This window comes from Ambystoma mexicanum, chromosome 7p (genome assembly GCF_040938575.1).
Source record: "Ambystoma mexicanum isolate Mex_15411 chromosome 7p, UKY_AmexF1_1, whole genome shotgun sequence".
NCBI classification, from domain to species: Eukaryota; Metazoa; Chordata; class Amphibia; order Caudata; family Ambystomatidae; genus Ambystoma; species Ambystoma mexicanum.
In genome coordinates this window covers 77,702,132-77,721,660 of record NC_090939.1, presented here as the reverse complement: position 1 = coordinate 77,721,660, position 19,529 = coordinate 77,702,132, and the positions used below count along the sequence as shown (strand labels likewise).

The 19,529-nt window shown below is 47.7% G+C and overlaps 1 protein-coding gene across 1 annotated transcript in view; it reads left to right on the top strand.

Annotated features, from left to right (window-relative positions):
* Positions 1–19,529, top strand: part of KPNA1 (karyopherin subunit alpha 1) — a 1,070,482-nt gene that overhangs the window by 608,116 nt on the left and 442,837 nt on the right. Inside the window, exon 7 of the mRNA XM_069635818.1 lies at positions 3,746–3,834. Within this exon, the coding sequence (XP_069491919.1) occupies positions 3,746–3,834 (89 nt within the window). The remainder of the gene's footprint in view (positions 1–3,745; positions 3,835–19,529) is intronic.

The following is a 19,529-nucleotide window of genomic DNA, read 5'->3' as shown; positions in this document are numbered from 1 at the left end:
CACTCCTCCTCCCAAAACTGCTGTTCCTCGACGCAGCTGGAATAAGGTCACTAACCAGCAACTATTCGCCTTATTAACATCCCACTGTAAGTCGGACCCTCCCTGCTCCTTGTTTGTTTATTGAATCCTTTTTGTCTATTGAATCATTTATTGCAGCAGGTGATATGCTTGCTCCTTTAAAAATTGGTAAACAAAAACATCTCCCTTCTGAGCCTTGGTTTTCAGAAGAGCTTAAAGGTGCTAAACTTAGATTTAGAAAAGCCGAGAGGAAGTGGCACATAGACTACTCCCCGGAAGCAAGGCATATCGTTCGCCTTACCCTATCAGATTATCGTAAAGCTGTCACTGACGCCAAAAAAAAGCTTTCTTCTTTCACAAGGTGGAATCGGCAATAAACCAGCCTAGGGCCTTGTTCGAGCTGGTACACTCTCTGCTCCTACCAAAACTGGCCCTGAGGCTCCTCCCTCTCAAGATATGTTCGACTCCCTTTCTTCTTTCTTTCTTACCAAGATTAAGGACATCTGTAAGAACATTCAGGTGGGTACTGCCGCACCCCTGAACCCCATAGACTCTGTTCCCCTTAGTAAACAATTGGTCTGGTTTTCCAGTTTACTCCGAGCCTGATGTGCTAGCTGCAATCTGGCGTCTCAAATCCGCCTCTCACCTTGACCCTTCTCAAAGAAATCTCGGCTGATTTGATCTCTATGCTTACTTACCTCCGCTGATAACACCTCTTTTCGGGATGGCGTTATTCCTGCGACCCTTAAACATGCATTGGTAAGCCGTCTCTTGATCATGCGACACTTGTTAACTTCAGTTCCCATCTTGCGCCTCCCGTTCCTCGAAGTTGTTGGAAGCCTTGGTATCCCCACTCCTTTCCACCTTCCTCGAGACATCTGGGTTCTTTGACCAGTTTCAATCGGGCTTGCGCCCAGGAAGAGAAACTGAGAGTCTATCCTTAATTCTGTAATGGACGACATGGCTCGGCTGGTGGATCAGGGCAGAGTTGGAGCAGTGTTGCTCCTTGACCTGTCCGCCGCATTTGACACGGTGGATAGTCCCACCCTGATCTCCCATCTATCTTCGGCCGGTCTATCCGGACAGGTACTGAGATGGTTCACGTCATTTCTCTGACTGTTCTCAATCCGTCTCTCTTCCTCCCTTCCGGTCTAAACCGATGAGGCTTAATTGCGGTGTCCCTCAGGGCTCCGCTCTCTCTCCTATACTTTTCAATGTCTATATCCGCCTACTCCTGTCCGTCATTTGTTCTCATGGCTTTCGTTATTATTCTTACGCTGATGATCATCAGATTCTGCTGCGTCTAGATCTCACTCACCCTGGCACAGCCGCCCGCCTTAAGTGTCTGGAAGATCTGGGGGCGTGGATGACAGCAAAGTAGCTTAAGCTAAATGGAAACCAAACAGAGGTGCTAGTTGTGGGCACTAACACCCCCCTTTTGTTCTGGTCGAGTGATTTTTGACCCTCATCCCTGGGCCATTTCCTCTTCCGCCTCCCTCGGTTCGGAATTTGCAGGTTCAAATTACATCCTCCCTGTCGATGCATGAGCAGGTTCCTGCTGTCTGCAAAGGTGGTCACTTCAATCTTCGCATTCTGCGTAAGGTGCTCCCTTACATCCAGGAAAACTTTTGGGCACCTGTCGTAGCTGCACTTGTGCTGAGTGCAGTAGATTACTGCAACTTGCTGGACCTAGCTCAGCCGTGGTTCCTTTATAAAGACGCATTTAACTTCTGCGGAACACAGCCTGTGTTGCGCCCCTCCTATAGGGCTCACATTACCCCTCTGCTCAGACAACTCCACTGGCTTCCAGTGGAGCAGTGGGTTTTGTTTAAGTCACTCTGCCTTGTCCATCGTGCCTTCTCTGGCAGAGGAGTAGAATACCTTCAAAAGAAATACTTAAGATTATGTGCCCTCTTGCTGCCTTGGCTCTGTCAGCCTACGTAGTGGCAGTGGCCTGGGTTAGACTTTCCTGTGTTGGCGGCCGGGCCTTATTTGTGGCTGCCGCTAAAGCATGGAATGCCTTGCCTGCTTCCCACCGCACCACTGAGGACTATCTTGTATTCCGCCGCCGCCTGAAAACTCACCTGTTCTAGCTCCCTTGTAGCATGCTTTAATGGCCAGGGCCATGATGCCTCTGGCGTACGTACGCTCTAGAAATTCTCAGAACATAACATTATGATGAAAGCAGTGCAGGGCTTTTCCCCTATTGCCAAGGTGCTTTTCTCATGTATACCCCCGAGAATAGTGTGGAAGTATTCCAATGATTCCTGTCACCAGCCAGAGGTCAGAAGGGGTCTCATCAACTGAAGCATGTGTGACTTCTTAAGTGGTGCTGGGATGTTCTACTGTGAGAATGAGAACATTGGTTCGCGATACATACACCTTTTCACGACAAATGGCAGGTCTTTGTCATACAGTGGCAATGAAGTGTTTCTGTTTCCCAATTTACACACTGCACTGAAGAGCGTATTGTAAGAATGTGAGCTGACATTGAAAACTCGTATAAAAAAAAGCAACACCAGTGTTTCTAGTGAAGCACCTTTGAAAAAAATAAAAACGAAGACCCCAAAGTTTCGTTTCAGAGCCAGCACAACTGACGACGTCCGCTCCCCTGGTTCAAAGTTATCCTCCCACTCTTGTGTGCGCCCAGCACAGAAAGTCTGCGAATATCGCAATAGTTGCAGGGTGGCACGTGTTACATATGCCCCTTTTGCAGATGACGCTCATAGAAATGGGCCTGCAGACACTACGGGATTGGGTAACAAAGTTTGTGGGTGTGGTGTGTTAATGGGAGAGGTGTTGATTAGAAATGGTTTGACCTAGGAGACACTTAGCACATTGTTTATAAAGCTCAACAAGATGCTTATTACTCAAAAGAAAGAACGCTATGTTGGAATAACATAGCATGAGTACAGGATAGTCTACGGTAAGACTCACGCCATGTTATTCCCACATAGCGCTCTAGATAGAGAACCCAGGACTTGGATATACCATCTACTACACATCCTGATGAAGGCCTTTACATATAAGCTTCACTCAACAGCTTGTCTCTGGGCCGAAACACCATAGTGTCGACGATTGACGATTCCATTACTTATTCAGTGTTGACCCCACACACTGATATACGTTTGTTTTGTTCACTGAAATTAGTTCTGTGTTCACATTGTATTTGTAAAACACAAAATGCCGATGAATGAAAGCAAAACTTGTTGTTTATCAAAATGCAGTCCACCTGATTGGTTTGTACTCACCTGTATTGTATATTTTAAATGCCAAATTAGAATGTCCCTGGCTACTTTAGCTCCACATTTGTTAAAAATACGTGAATTAAACATAGAAGGTCAAAACATTTTTTTGATTGATTTTTTTGCAACCTAAGAAACATTGTTGATACTTCGCTGGAATACAATATGAAATTAATGTGATCTCCCACCCTGATTTTTGTGATTATTAAAATGTATCATGGCAAGAACGAAAGAGAGCGGTACTGAAGCCAGTGGGTGCAGGATGGCTCCTATTGCTGCTCGATTAGGAATGTTCCGCTCTATATCCTTGCCTACAGTACATCCTAGGAATGTAGAGTAGAGGGACAAAGTTCTACCAGTACAAGAGTGATTATGGCAAGTAACATGTACTGTTGTACTTTAATAGGAGAAACTGCTAGTTAGATCATGTGTTAGATTTGAATACATCAAGTATTGCACTTAAATCTCAACTTTTTTTGCAGGCAGTCTGGGCCCTTGGAAACATTGCTGGAGACAGCACTGTGTGCAGAGACTATGTATTGGACTGCAATATCTTGCCTCCTCTGTTACAGTAAGTTTGAAGATGTCTTTGTAGTTTCATCACAGCTGTGGCTAGCTTCCAGCTGTGGGGTGGAATGCCACATTACTGTGTGACATGTATTCTTTGGAAACCATGATATTCCCAATCCTGCCCTGTAGAACCAATTTCTGAATACAGGAACTACTGCACCTCTATAATTAGTATTTCAACAAAACCACAACCTTGCATTTATAAACTTTGTGATTGTTCTTGTATCATCTCTACAACACTTCATTTGTCTATGAAACACAATTTCTTGATGTATAAGTGCCTTACAAATGCCCATTAAAATAAATAAAAAATATAAACCATCAAAGTACAAGTTGCAAAACATTTTTTTTAAAAAGAACTTGAATCAGAAAATACAGGAGGCAGAGTTTATACTTGGCTCCCTAGATGTATCGGAACAAAAGTCCAATGTTAAAACTATTTGGCAGCACCAAAGATTGGGCCTTCGACAACTAACCCTGAATTTGGGGAATTCCATTACCTTGTTTAACCCAAAATATTAGTTTAAAAAGCTATGTATCCTCCAGGTGCCCCAAGCCCCAAAATGAACTATCCTTTGCTCTAAACTAATCAAGGGCTACGTCTCCAAAAACATAAACCTTTTCTCCAGCATGGGGTTTGGTATGGATTCACTTGCTCATCAATATTCCCTGTCAGGTTGGGTATCCTCGGTAAAAGAAAAAAGTTACACTTTCACTTTAAAACTGTATTTCTCCTCTAAACCAATCACTGTCCTCTGGGTCATGCTACCCCCATCCTATGACAGTGTGTTACAAGCAAGTTCAGAAGTCATCTTTAAAGTAGGTCCTTAAGTTACTTTATTGGGTTGCACGCATACAGGTTACATTGGGAACAACAGGTACTTGAGATGGTAGGCAGGATACTAAGTATTACATGGAGAGCCCACTGACTCCCACCTCCCAGGCTTCATGTGTCTCACGATCTCTCCCTAACGGTCCTTGGGTGGAACCAACCTCAAGGCATAACATTCCAAGCTTCAGCATGTGCTGTGCATTCCACGACATCACAGCCACATGAATCTACCCAGATGGGCCAGATAATGGGGAGGCAGGATATAACGCACCTCCTTCCGCAAACTCTGCAAACACCAAGCGGAAAGGTGGGCAACGGGGAAACATGCACAACACCCACCTTCTCCCTTTATCCAACCAACAAGCCGAGAATTTCTGCACAGTGTAAAACACAGGCAGAACAGGAGGGGAAAGCCACGGGCACGAAACATACCAGAGCCCACACGCTTAAGCAGAGTTGCTGTTCACACCCATGTGAGACGGAAAACTACTACTCTGGCCCCATCACAGTGAGCTGAGGGTGACAAACCCTACAAAAGTACTCGTAAACCACCTGAGCTCAGAGCGGCTGGCTAGGCAACTAAGAACCAAACTTTTATAGAGCCACACACTATTCGGGCCCGGGTGGGGAGATGGAACCGGTCACCGGACTGACCAAGCACAGTGCTCAACCAGAAATGGATGCAATGGGCTGAGCTGTTGATCAGCACAAAATAAAAAAAAGAAATCCACACTTAGGAGGGCTCTTCCTGTAATACTTAGTATCCTGCCTACCATCTCCTGTACCTGTTGTACTTGATGTAACCTGTATGCGTGCAACCCAATAAAGTAACTAAAGGACCTACTACAAAGATGACTTCAGAACTTGTTTGTAACACAGTCCTCTCCCTAAGCCCTGTCTCTGGCAGTCATCTTCATATTTTTACTGCACGCTTCAGTATTGGGAGTCCTTGAGTTGCTGTCCGAGATATTATGTACTTTTTTTTCCAAATTATTTCGTAAAGAAGTTCTATTTCAGCCTCTGTGATCCTATCTTCATGGACCGGCAACAAGGATCCATAGTCTGTGAAGTTGCGCGCCCCTCAAGGGTGATTATTTGTCCACGTTTTTGGAAGGCCATCTTGGGCCTACTTCAGGCCCTCCAACCATGGCAGCGGAGAAAAGGGAGGGAAGGACCCTCTTCAGGTCCTGCACCAAATGCGGACTACAGAACGTCTTCGTGGAGGACAATCTAAAATGTATATACTGCCTGGACCACAACGAGGACGAGTGTGAAATATACCTTGGCTTCTCGAAGAAAACAAAATAATCCAAGTATAGCAGGCTGGCAGCATGGCTCAAGACGAGCAAGGCCTCTGACCCGTGCTCCGAGCAGGGCCATGCCTCACCCAGGACTGGTCGATCCGAAGATCGGTCTCCCTCCGGGAGAAGGTCAAAATCCTTTGAGGACGCCCATCCGTGGGGGTCCAAGAAAAGACCAAGAACTGCAAGACCGATTCCAGCGGGTTCGTTGCTGATGTGGGTGCCAGGTTGGATAGGCCACGATCACCATCGCTGTCCGTCTGTCGCCCAAGCAAACCTGAACCGGCTATGACGTTGGGCCCCTGCTCATTCACCCCGGTGTGAGGCCGGCTGACGAGGTTTGTCAGCGAGTGGAAGATCTCCACCAAAAGATGGGTGCTGGGTGACACACCTTGGAGTACCAACGCAAGTGCCTGCGTATTTCACCGGTTCCCAGTCAGGAGCAGCACATTCCTCGGCTCTTGGAAGAGGTGCGAGCCATGTTACGGAAAGGGGCGATGGATCTAGTTCCCCAACAGTTCCGTGGCTCCAGAGTCTATTCCAGATACTTTCTGGTCAGAAAGAAGACTGGGGGTTGGAGACCCATCCTGGACCTGCATCGTCTAAACAAATTCTTTGAATCCCAGAAATTCAAGATGGTCATGTTGCAGCAAATGCTCGGCCAACTGGAGGAAGGGGATTTCTTGGTGGTGTTGGGCCTAGAGGATGCGTACTGCCATGTGTTCGTCCACAGGAAACATTGGAAGTTCCTACAGTTCGTGGCTCAAGGCCAACACTACCAATCCAATGCCTAAAGTCGGCCCCAAGGGTGTTAATAAAATGCCTGGCCCCAGTGGCGGCCCACCTGTCGCTGCAGGGCGTACACTTATACCTGTACCTCGACGATTGGCTGATAAAAGCCCATTCCTGGGAACTGGCCGACAAGCACACAAAGGAGACGTCCAGCTAATGACTGAGCTGGGGCCTTCTTTGAACTATCAGAAGTCCTGCTTAATGCCATCACTGAACGCGCTGTTGCTCAGCACCAGACTCAACACAGTGGCTTGCCTGGTGCCACCCTCGGAGGAGAGGCTAGCAGCCATTGAAGGGAAACTACAGTGGCTGTCGGCAAAGACGGCCACGGTTCGGGCCATGAAGTCTTTGCTGGGCATAATGTCCTGCATCTACCTAGTCTATCTATGCAGGTTGCAGATGCGACCCCTACAGGGATTCTTGGCTGCACGTTGAATACAAGTGCCCAGGAATTTTGCCAAGATCTCCTCAATGAGGAGTTGTGGTGGGCGACAGTGGTGGGGGGTACCCTCCCCCATCACCTAGGGGTGGGATTTCAAACCCCGCCAGACCAGGAGACGTCACCATGGACGCCTCTCTGGAAGGTTGGGGTGCTCACGCCGGATGTCTACATGCCAGAGGTCTGTGGATGCCAGAGGAGAAGGATCTGCACTTCAACATCCTGGAGTTATGGGCAGTGGTCTGGGCTCTCAAGTCTTTCTTATTGTTTCTGAAGGGCAAGGTGGCGAGGATCTTCACAGACAATACCAGCACCATGTTCTACATTAGGAAACTAGGATGCAGTCGATCCCTGGCGCTCTCCAAGGAAGCTCAGGACTTGTTGCATCCGTAGTGAGAATATTGACAGACAACACGACAGCAATGTTTTACTTAAGGAAGCAAGGAGGCACGCGGACCAGAACCCTTTCCACCGAGGCTCAGGTGTGGCATTGGGCTCTGAAACACGATATATCCATCGTAGCTCATCATCTCCCGGGAGTAAGGAACGAGCAAGCGGATTCACTCAGCAGAAAAATGGACCAAATACACGAATGGGAGATAGACAGCGTTCAGTTGTCGAAGGTCTTCGAGAAATGGGGACGTCCTCCGCTGGATCTCTTCGCAACGAAGAGGAACAAGAAGTGCGAGATGTATGCCAGCAGATGGCCACAGGAAGGTTCTCTGGGGGAAGCGTTCTCCTTCCCGTGGACGGACAAGTTCCTTTACGCCATCCCTCCGTTCTGTCTTATAAGGAGAACTCTGCAGTGGATTCGCAGGTACAGGTGCCGGGTCATCCTAGTGGCACTGTGTTGGCAGAGGCAGCCGTGGTTTTCCGACCTGCTTCACCTGTCAGTAGACCAACCGATATCGTTCCCGAAGATTTCCAATCTCCTGTCCCGGGACGAAGGAGCAGTGTGGCATCACATTCCAGGCAGTCTCAACCTCACAGCTTGACTCCTGACTTTTCGGAATTTGGTGTCTTGAGCATTTCATCGGATTGTCGAAGAATCCTGCAAGCAGCACGGGCCCCTTCCACCAACAAAAAAATCCAAACGGAAAGTGGCGTCCCATTCTAGAAGCAGCCTTTGCACTCTTCCACACCTGTGAAACACACCACTCCCCCTAAACAGACCGACAAAACCAGGTCTGCTGATATGTCTAAAACCAGCAAATCTACTCAAGATAAATCCCATAACTTGCTGAGAGAGTTATTCCCAGTTCCAAAAAATGGTCGAGTGAAGACATAGATAGGGTCATGTCAAGGATGTCGTCTTTGGCTGATTTTTATGATAAAAATCCAGAACATTTCCTCTCGTATGATCCACAAGGGGCGACACCCTCCGGCTCTAATGATCCTATCCCCCTCAAGTAAAAAGCCCCGGCTTGAAACACTGATGAGGTCAGACCCTTTCGAGGTACAACCATACTCAAGACCATACTCACTGTATCAAGGAGAGGCTTCCTTTGGTGAGGACCAAGAATTTGGCATGGTAGAAGAGCAAACCGGGACGGGATACTATGGGGATGATGAGGACCAGGAAGAGGAAGAGTAAGACCCGGAAAACATACAGAGTAGATTCCCCAGTAGAGAACGAAGCCCCGGTTACCGACTCCCCGGTCGATAACCAACCCCTCCTAAACGAGGTTCTCGCACGCGCAGCAGAACATTTCCATATTGACACCCACGGTGTCCAGGAGGAGAGGGACTTTGCAGAAGAGTTAGTGGGAGAAAGGAGGCCTGTTGCCCAGACCATCCCTATCCTCAAGTCCATTCAGCGAAGAATAGACCCGTCCCTGGTGAACCCGAACCTCACCAGAGCAGTCAATCCCAGGGTTGAAAAACTTTTCAGGGCGGCCCAGTCTGACCCTCTCTATATAAGGGGACATCTGAAGGCAGACTCCCTAGTTGTCACCAACACTCGTAAGAGGGCTGGAACACCCTTGTCGTCGTCCGAAGCTCCTCCTGACAAGGAGAGCAAAAAACTATACGGTTTCGGCAGGAAAGTAGCCTCAACGTCCACCTATCAAGCAAGGATTGCAAACTCCACCACCCTGTTGGCCAGCTACAACTGCCATCAGTGGGAAGAAGTCGCGGCACTCATAGCCTCTGCTCCTGAACCTTTAAAGGGCCAGTTAGCTTGGATTTCCGCAGAGGGGAGAGCCGTGTCTGGTTGCATTTTGAAAGCAACCTTCGACGCCGCGGACAAAGCAGGCAGATTGATAGCAGAAGGCACTGTTATCAAAAGACATGCGTGGTTACGGCAGTCTGGTTTTAAGGCAGAAACCCAGGCGGCATTGTTGGACAAACCGGTGGAAACCGATCTGTTTGGTAAGGCGGTCGAAGACGCACTGAAGAATGCCAAGGACGAATACGAAACACTCAAGTCCCTTGGCCAGTTAACCAATAAACCCCCTAACCAGAGAGGGAATAGTGATTTTCGTTGCCCACGCGGCCAAAATTCCCAGAGAGGATCTAACTATTCCCAGGGTCAGGGTACACAGTGGAACAACCACCAACAGTCTACCCAGGGTTACGGCAGGGGTAATAGGAGAGGTCGTGGTAAAGGCAGAGGCAGCCCCAGCAAGGGAGGCGGCACGCCTCCACCAAAGCAGTGATGCTCAGTTCAGGGTCCTTTCTCACGCAACCCCAGTAGGGGGACGCATTTCCAACTTCACCCAGGCTTGGGAAGGGATCACATCAGACAGATGGGTGCTGTCAACAGTATCCACAGGATATTGTATAGAGCTACTGCAGCGTCCCCGGAACCATCCTCCACGACAAAGAGTACACTCTTTAGAACATCAGAAGATTTTCCTCGAGGAGATCGCCATTCTGCTAGAAAAGGACGCGATAGAACTCGTCCCGGGACACCAGGTAAACAAGGGTATTTATTCAACTTACTTCCTTGTGCCAAAGAAAGATTTGACAATGCGCCCAGTATTGGACTTACGGCCTGCCAACAAGTATGTCAAGCCCCAAAAATTTTGTATGACCACGCTACAAGAGGTAATCCCCCTCCTAAAAAAAAGGGGGATTACATGGCAACCTTGGATATGAAAGATGCTTTTTTTCATATTTCCATGTTCCAGCGCACAGAAAGTATTTGCGCTTCAAGGTGGACAGTCGACACTACCAATTCAAGGTACTGCCCTTCGGGATGGCTTCAGCACCAAGGGTATTCACCAAGGTACTGGCGGTGGCGGCTGCACACCTACGCAGGGAGGCAATCCCAGTGTACCCTTATCTGGACGACTTGCTCATAACGGGGAAACCCCAGGAATTTGCAGGCCAAACATTCAAAGGACTATCTACCTCCTCCACGAGTTAGGCTTCTCAATCAACGAGAAAAAGTCAAGCCTGGTGCCAAGCACCTCCAAACGTTTCCTAGGAGCAATCCTAGATACCCAAGAGGGGTTGACCTTTCCTTCAGAAGAAAGAATTCGGAATATACTACTGCAAATTCTGCATTATCAGTCCGGTCAACAAATAACGGTATGCAAAGCAATGCGTTTACTGGGCATGATGGCGTCATGTATTTACCTGGTCCCCCACGCGCGCCTGCGTCCCATGCAGGAATGGTTGGCGAAACAGTGGTCTCAGGCAAGTGGTCAGTGGGACGATCTAGTGGTCGTTTCGCCAACACTGGTACAAAGCCTTCACTGGTAGACAAGAGAGAATCTCGCACAGGGAAAACCCTTTTACGATCCCAAAGTACAGGCAGTAGTCACTACAGATGCATGTCTGACGGGGTGGGGAGCTCACAATCTCCACCACACAGCTCAGGGTCTCTGGTCTCACTCAGTGGCCAAGAACCACATCAACCTGCTAGAGCTTCTGGCAGTATTCAGAGCACTTCAGGCGTTCGAGCCCCACCTACTAAACCTGTCAGTGCAAATCCGGACAGACAGCCCAACAGCCATGTCCTACCTGAACAAGCAAGGAGGGACTCGCTCGCCAAATCTGTCCAAGCTTGCCCAGAAAATCTGGATATGGGCACTCGGACGGAACATCTTCCTGTCATCACAACATGTTCCAGGGGAGCTCAATTCCCTAGCGGATGATCTGAGCAGAGACTCTCTCCCAGAGGAACACGAATGGGTTCTACACAGAGAGGTCATAGAAGAGATCTTCTCTCAGTGGGGTTTCCCCACTATAGACTTATTCGCCACAAGCGAAAACAGACAATGCCCAGGATTTGCATCCAGGTTCCCCCAACCAGACTCTCAGGGGAACGCCGTGTGGATGAACTGGTCAGGGATGTTTGCGTACACTTTTCCACCAACTCCTCATCAGGAAAGTGGTGAACAAGATGAACGGAGTCGATGACGCTTGTCCTAGTTGCTCCAATGTGGGCAAGACCACCGTGGTTCCCACACCTACGCAGGATGGCGGTGTGCGAGCCCATCAAACTTCCAGCCTGGTACAACCTACTGTCCCAGCACCAAGGCAGCATGGCTCCTGAGGTCAGAGTTTGGACATCTCAATTTGCCACAGAGGTGTATGGACATCCTAAAGGAATCTAGGAAACCAAACACAAGGCACTGTTACTTTGACAGGTGGAAGAGGTTCGTTATCTGGTGCCAGAGTAGACAAATCAACCCTGTTGATTCCACTATTGTTACATACATGCTCCACCTGCTAGATGCGGGATTGGTTTTTAACTCACTGAAAGTACACCTGGCAGCCCTGTCGGCTTACACCACTTCCCATAGCAAGGTTTCATGGTGGAAAGTACCAGTAGTTAAAGCCTTCATGGAAGGAGTAAAGAGACTTCACCCTCCTATTTCAAACCCACCACCAGGGTGGGACCTTAATGTGGTGCTAGCCAAGCTCATGGGCCCCCCTTTCGAACCCATGCTTAAAAGCAGTCTCAAACACCTGACTTATAAAACGGCCTTCTTAGTAGCTATTACTTCTATAAGAAGGGTCAGTGAAATTCAGGCTCCGTCAGTGCAGGATCCCTTCTTTACTGTCCATAAAGACAAACTGGTTTTATGCACACACCCTAGGTTCTCACCTAAATTTATATCAAAATTCCATGTAAACCAGTCCATCGAGCTTCCGGCTTTCTTCCAGGACCCGCAAAGCTCGGCTGAGGTGAAACTACACACCCTAGATGTGCGTAGGGCGGTCCTCTACTATGTAAATAAAACCAGATCGCTAAGAAAAACAGATCAACTGTTTGTCTCCATAGCTACAGGCAGAGAGGGGGATCGCGTCTCTAAAGGTGCCATCTCGAAGTGGATTATTAACTGTATCCAGCTGTGTTACTCACTCTCTGAAAGAACTCTGCCTTTCACGCCAAGAGCCCACTCTACTAGAGGCATTGGGGCCACTCTGGCTTTCATTGCAAATGTACCCCTTGACACCATTTGCAAAGCAGCTACTTGGAGCTCTATTCACACTTTAACTCAGCATTACTGCATTGACACCCATTCCAAGGCAGATACACAAGTGGGACAAGCGGTTCTAAGACACTTATTTGCTCATGACCCTTCTCACATCCCACCTCCTTCTTCAGGTACTGCTCGCTAATCTATGCACAGCATGTGATCTAAGCAGATTCCACAAGCCTCAGAAGGGATACATTACTCACCGTAATCGTATTTCTGATGCTTTTATCTGCTTGGATTCACATGCGACCCACCTCCCCTCTGAGAGAAGGCGCGTGATTGCTTGTGGTCTTAGCTTTCTATCTGCTTGGATTATCTGTACTCACGCTACTCCTCATGCTACCTCATGTCAGAAAAAATACAATCTCAGGATCCTAGACGCGTGAGGGATCTTGGGTACAGTGGACGTCACACTAGGGATAGTATTACTGGCACGCCCTGTGTCGACGCCCATTTTCGAGTTTCGAAAAACAAACTGTAATACTCCGCAGCTTCCACTAGATGTCGGCCTATGCACAGCATGTGAATCTAAGCAGATACAAGCATCAGAAATAAGATTACGGTGATTAATGTATCCCATATAGATAGATATATATATATATAGATATATATAGATATATAGATATATATATATATATAGATATATATAGATATGTGCATGTACTTTTGCGTACTTATGAATTGGCAGTTTAGGTATGCATAGTTCGGTATGCTTGGGTGGGTGCCGGATTGCATTCACAGCTCCTCTTTTCAGGATCACTGCTGTGTATTCTATTCTAAGCATGTGAATCCATGAAAGATCCAATGCTGGAGAAGGGAATAGTTTCTTACCTGTAACTACATTTCTCCAGCATCGGTATCTTCCATGGATTCACATGCGCCCGCCGGCCTCCCCGGAATGCAATCCAATTGTATTGCTAGGTTTCACCCCATTTGGCTTTGGAGGGGTCGAAATCTGAAGGGAGCTGCGGGGGCGTGCCATTTTATACGGCTACGTCCGAGTGGGGCGTGCGTGGGCGTCCCCAAAACGACGTAGATGGGACACAAAAGTGTCGGAGGTTTTCCTATGGGAAACGGCTTTATAAGTGTACCGAGGGTTCCCAATCTGTCGACGGGGAATATTCTAAGCATGTGAATCCATGAAAGATACCAATGCTGGAGAAATGGAGTTACAGGTAAGAAACTATTCACTTCTTGTTACAAGAACTCTGCTGCTCGCAGGCGTGCTCATGCCCAAACCGACCCCCTCGCACCGCGCCTGTGCATTTGGAGCGTGCCCAGGCCAGGGAACATACTGAAGCACACGTGCCCCTGTGATTGCGCACTGCACTGCTGCGCAGCCTTCCAGAACTCAGGAGAAGCCAGCAGGCAGCGACGCGTGCTCCTCAGAGAAAACAGTGTGACTAATGATCTTGCCATCCGTTAGGTCAGGTCAGCCCAGGTAAACTTGGAAAGATAATACATTTAAGCTTCAGACACGTGCCAGTCGCCTCGGTGGCAGAGCAGGACTCAGAATACTGCCATAGATATGCCGGCGGCGGGCTGGTCCCTTAGAGCTACTAGCGTATTGGTGGCTATTGGATTAAGGTTTAGCATCGGAACAGCGTTACCAATCAGCAGTGGATGCTGGCACGGTTTAACGGCAAGACATGACTGTCTCTTCCGATGCTTCTACCCAAACGGCGGGGGTAAAGAGGGCCTAGCACAGGGTTTTGCTCCCTGATTTACGGAACCAACCAAAGACTAGCGTTTTGTGGACATTCAGATCAGGTACCATCTAATTTTGCAGTATTATAAATGAACAGACTGTGAATATACGTTCTGGTTTAAGTGCATGCCAAGGATAATAAAAGACACAGCGGATGTAGTGATTAGGTCGGGGGAAAGGAGACTTTGTCGCTCGATTGGAAGTACACATTTGAACCTGGTACACCTACAAAAAATGTTGTTGCTAATTATAATGACAGGTTAACGTGCGTTGTTCCGGTTTGTTCGATGGAACCCTGCCCCTTCACAACAACGAACATTATCTGTCATTAGGTGCCTCTGTTAATACCATTAGTTTCAAGTCAAAGTTCACCTGTGTGCTTCAGACTCGCAAAGGTTTTGTACTTCCCTGGTTCCTTCTCGTACAAATAATAAAAAGGATTTCTTTTCACTGCAATGAGCTCCGGCTTGGGGCAATGTGTTGGAAAGGACGACATTAAGCCTAGATAATGTGAATATTGATGATGCATCTTTCAGTATACTAAGAAGCCGGAGTGTATGCGTTACATTCCGTTTAATGCTACTCTAGAAGCAGTCACCACGAGTGATTGCATGCCAAGATTGCACAATTCTTTAGCATGGCATTGATTTTCATATGTATAGCATGCTGGCTGTTATGCCAAATCCAACGTCCCACTTGCAGGATTGAAACCCTACAACGTTCAAGCACCTCAACCCTGGCTTTGGAGGCTCCTAATTCAGGTTTGAGGTGCTTGAACGTTGTTGCCTGTAGGTTAAATCAACAACATATGTACGTGGGTCCTTTGGTGAACGATCATAGTGCACGCAGAGAAGGTGGCTTGCACCATCGGAACTAAGAGTAAGGAAGCCCTTTCTTATGAACACGTTGTCAGCAGTGAGGCCTGCATCTCTGTTTTAAATGGGAATGAGGTAAAGGAAGCCTCCCTTACTATTAAGGCACTGCATTGTGTTGAGCACAAACCCCGAGGAGAACAGCCTCTAGTAAAGACTGGGCACATTATACAATAATCATTGTGTAGTCCCTCACCTTTCGGCTGTAACCATTGCAGAGAACCCCATTGACCTTTTCTTTAAAAAAAACCAAAATGCATAGCGTGTTTGCTTTTCAGTGTTTAATGTCTTTGTGCAATGGCGGATAAAGTGACAGTCCTTCAAAGTGGGCGTGCTGGGGTGCAATAGGGGGGCGAGTTACCCAATAAGTGTAGGAGTAGTGCACAATGACAGAGCGGTGACGCACAATGCTCTTGGGGGTCTCTGAAGCAGTGCACTTAAAGGTGATTTCAAACTAGCTTGGTTCGTGTTTTTGGTCCGCATTGGTTAGGAACTGCCCATGGTCGGACTGGGCTATAAAACTGTCTCTGGCACCAGTGGAAAAGTGGCCCACAGTTGCAAATGGCAATTAATTCCTTTTTTGACACTGTTTGAATAGTACCTAAGGGGGAGTTTTTTGATAAAATGTGATGCAAATTGTGCATTTTAAAGAATATTTCTTCAACAACACTGGTCAAAACTACTAGTCGCTTATAGAAGTAATTCATAAAGCTGGCCCACACCAGCATTTTTGTGTCGGCCATTGGCCTATTGCCCTATAGGCCAGTCCGAGTTTGATACTGCCCCAATGAGGGCTCCCCGGGCCCAAAAGGATTACAGCTGATGGACATTTAGCACTCCGACTCATCCTCCTGAGAGACCTAACTCGGCCTACTACCGTACTAAGGTAAGTCAAGTTGCCAACTGGCTGACCCCCCCTCCAAGGTGCAGTGTAGGCCAGGCCGGCATGTGTTGGGAGGATTACTTGCACGAAGAGCAGCCCATTGGCTGCCTGGCATTTGTTATTGGCTTTTGACTTAGTCCCCAACCCTGTCACTGCTTAGGTACTTTCAAAGATCTCTCCGCCTCTGCCATGGCCTCATCCAAAGCAGTAGGAAAGATGGTCTCCAGGGGCCAAATGAGAACTCATTTTTGGGTCTCCGTGACCTAATGTTACAAGTCTTGTTTTGTGTTCTCCTAGGTGCCACTGATGACTACTTCATGGCCGTGTTCTTTTCGGACACCCCCATTTTGCGACTCTGCCTCCCCCCGAACTGCCGTTATTTATAGTCTCCCACCATCAGTGCTCCAGATAAGATTTGGAATTGGGAGCATTTTACTTCCTATTTTTTAAAGTTGTGAGTAAAAGGATTTTTAGGGAGTAAAAAAGTAAGTCGAGTTCCCAATGAGAGTAAAAATAGGTTTTAACTAGAAAACGGAATTGTCCAATTAATAATGATTTCTTTGCACCTAGTTATTCATGCTCATTAAAAGATACACGTTTACTTCTTCCGAGCAGGCAGTTCTAATAGTAGTTTCTTCCTGTGGAACTACCTGCACTAATGGTCCAAACATTTCTATGGAGCTTTCCGAGTGAAAACAGGGACACAAGACTCTACATGTCCATTTCCTATTTTTTGTTGGGAGTATTTTCACTCCCTATTTTTAGTTTTAGGGAGTATTTGCCTATTTTTAGGGAGTAAAAGTGGCCGATACATCCTTTATCTATAGGGCTGCCCACCGTCCTCATAGACCTTTCCATTCTTGCTCTTTTACATCGCCCTCCTCTGCTGCATCCCGCCCAATGGTGGGTGGACACCCAATCTTTTTGGGACGAGCTATGCTCAGGCCATGAAAGCCTTTTGACCTGGGAATTGGTAAAATTTCTACGTGAACTGAGCATTCTGAAGTGAGATGCCTAATTGAAGGATTTTGTACTCTGAACTGTTTTTCATTTTCTTAATTTTCTTCCGTTTTCTTTTCATCTTTTCTTTTGTTTTATACAGTGATAATGTGATTTAATACGTACTGCTATTTTTATTTCATGAAAAGTAGAGTTCTTTGACTAAAACACAATAAATAAAAATGCAAAGTCCCAAGGTGTCCCCTATCACTTCCCAGATTTTATGGGTCTCCTACGCCCTTGGAGGCAGATTTGGTATCCGGACCTAATCAGCCAGTCAGTGTCTCCTCCAGTCAAGTTGCTGGTACCTCTGAATCTGCTACCCAGAGAGGGAGGCACAATCCTTCATCACAACCCAGGATCTCTGAACCTGAAGGCATGGCTCCTGTAGCCTTAGAGTTTGGAGATTGAGTTGGCAGCGCACTGCAGGGAGGTCCTCGCCAAAGCCAGGGCGTTGTCAACTCTAAAGTACTACAGCCATGAGTGGAAGCGTTTTACTACGTGGTCCAGTCGCACAAGATTACCCCTCTGAGGGTCATGGCTCCACAAATTCTTCCATACTTGCTGTCCTTGGCAAAAGCTGGGCAGGCTCACGCGTGCATCAAGGTACACCTGGCAGCCATTTCACGCGACAGCAGATCCCCGGATGATCCTCACTGTGGTTCCACTGACTTGTCAAGGAGTTCCTCAGGTGACTTTTTGCGATCTTTCCCTCTGGTGAAAGCGCCTGCCCCGATATGGGAACGCAACCTGGTCCTGACAAGACTCATGGGGGCACCTTTCAAACCTATGCATCAAGCCCCACTCAAGTTTCTCTCGTGGAAGGTGGCATTCCTTGTGGCCGTCACCTCGGCCAGACGTGTGGGTGAGATACAGACCCTATCTGGCAAGCAGCTGTACCTGACTTTTCACGAATCAAGGGTGGTACTCCGTACGCACCTCACTTTCATGCCAAAGGTTTACTTCTCAGTTGTTTGAACTTTTGATTGCTGAATCATGGGAAGGCCTTGTCCAAGGCTTCATCTCAAGATGGCTCTCCCTCTGCATCATGCGCTGTCATCGGCTGGCTAACCGGACTGTCTGAGAGCCCACTCCACCAGAGCGATCGCTGCTATGATGGCGTTCCTTTCTGGTGTGCCCCTGCTCGACATCTGCAGGACTACAGCATGGAGGTCCACGCATACCTTCATGAAATTCTACTGTTGTCAAGTGTACCAAGGGGGAGTCCAGAGTCGGCCAGGCAGTGCTACGCAGCCTGTTCGCTTGAGGTGAGTCTGTTCCAGGGGTAAGTGTTCATTGCTTCTGTTGAACCATGACACCTCCCCTGGTTGTGTAATGTTGTACCGCTGTGTATTCGTTATTCATGAGCATGTGAATGCATGCCAGAACCCATTCTGGAGACGGTTTGAGTTACTGACTTGTAACTATTCTCCAGCATGGGTCTGGCTTGAATTTGCATGCGAACCCTCCCTCCAGCCCCTCTGCGGCTCTTCTTGGTCATACTGCCATTTTACATGCTTACCAAATCTGAAGATGGCTGCCAGAGGCAGGGCCTACAGAGTGGACTGTCATTGGATGGGGGCAGGATGGCCCAGATGACAGTGATTGGTTTATAGGAGAAATACAGTCTTAAAGTGAAAGTGTTTTTTCTTTTACAGAGGATTCCGAGCCCGACGACTGCGAATATTCATGAGCATGTGAATCCATGGCAGACCCATGCTGGAGAACAATAGTTACAGGTAAGTAACTTAACCCTTATTTAACTGCCTTCTATGTATTGCATACTATGTCTGTACAGCAACTAGTCATGCTTTGATACATGGGTACCATTCAATAATATGTATACTTAATCATTTATTAATTATTGCATTTGTAAAGCGCCTCAGCCCGGGGGCATCCGGGTGCTGTTGCGTACCAGTTGCACACAGAAAAACAACTTCAATTGACGTACATAGTCCTTTAGGTTTCTTACTTAGAGGAGTAAACGGCCTCTTGCCCGTGCTCAAGAGCAAGAGTGCCAGGAGGCCGTAAGAATGTTAGGCGACAGTATCGTTTTAGGCAAAGAGCCAAGTTTTTAGAGCCTTTCTGAAGGCCAGTATGACTCCTCTGCTCTGAGCGGGCGGGAGGGAATTCCAGTGGCTCGCTGCCAATGCAGAGAAGCTGGAGCCTCCTCCTCTGGCTCTTTTGACTTTGGGCGGCACAAGGAGTGTGGATTGCCCTTACAGGTCTGGTCGACCTTTCAGGGGGACCTCAACAAGACCAATACTTCCTTTTCACATAGCTTTGCAAAGGAAGGTGAGTACTGCATGGGAAAACCCTGAGCCAGCTCCTGTAGTTAATAAGAAATTCACATCTAAAGACTGGCCCTCTTCAGACCCTGAATATTTAAGGAAACATCCATCACCTGAAAGTCTAGTGGTTCAGGCGGATACTAG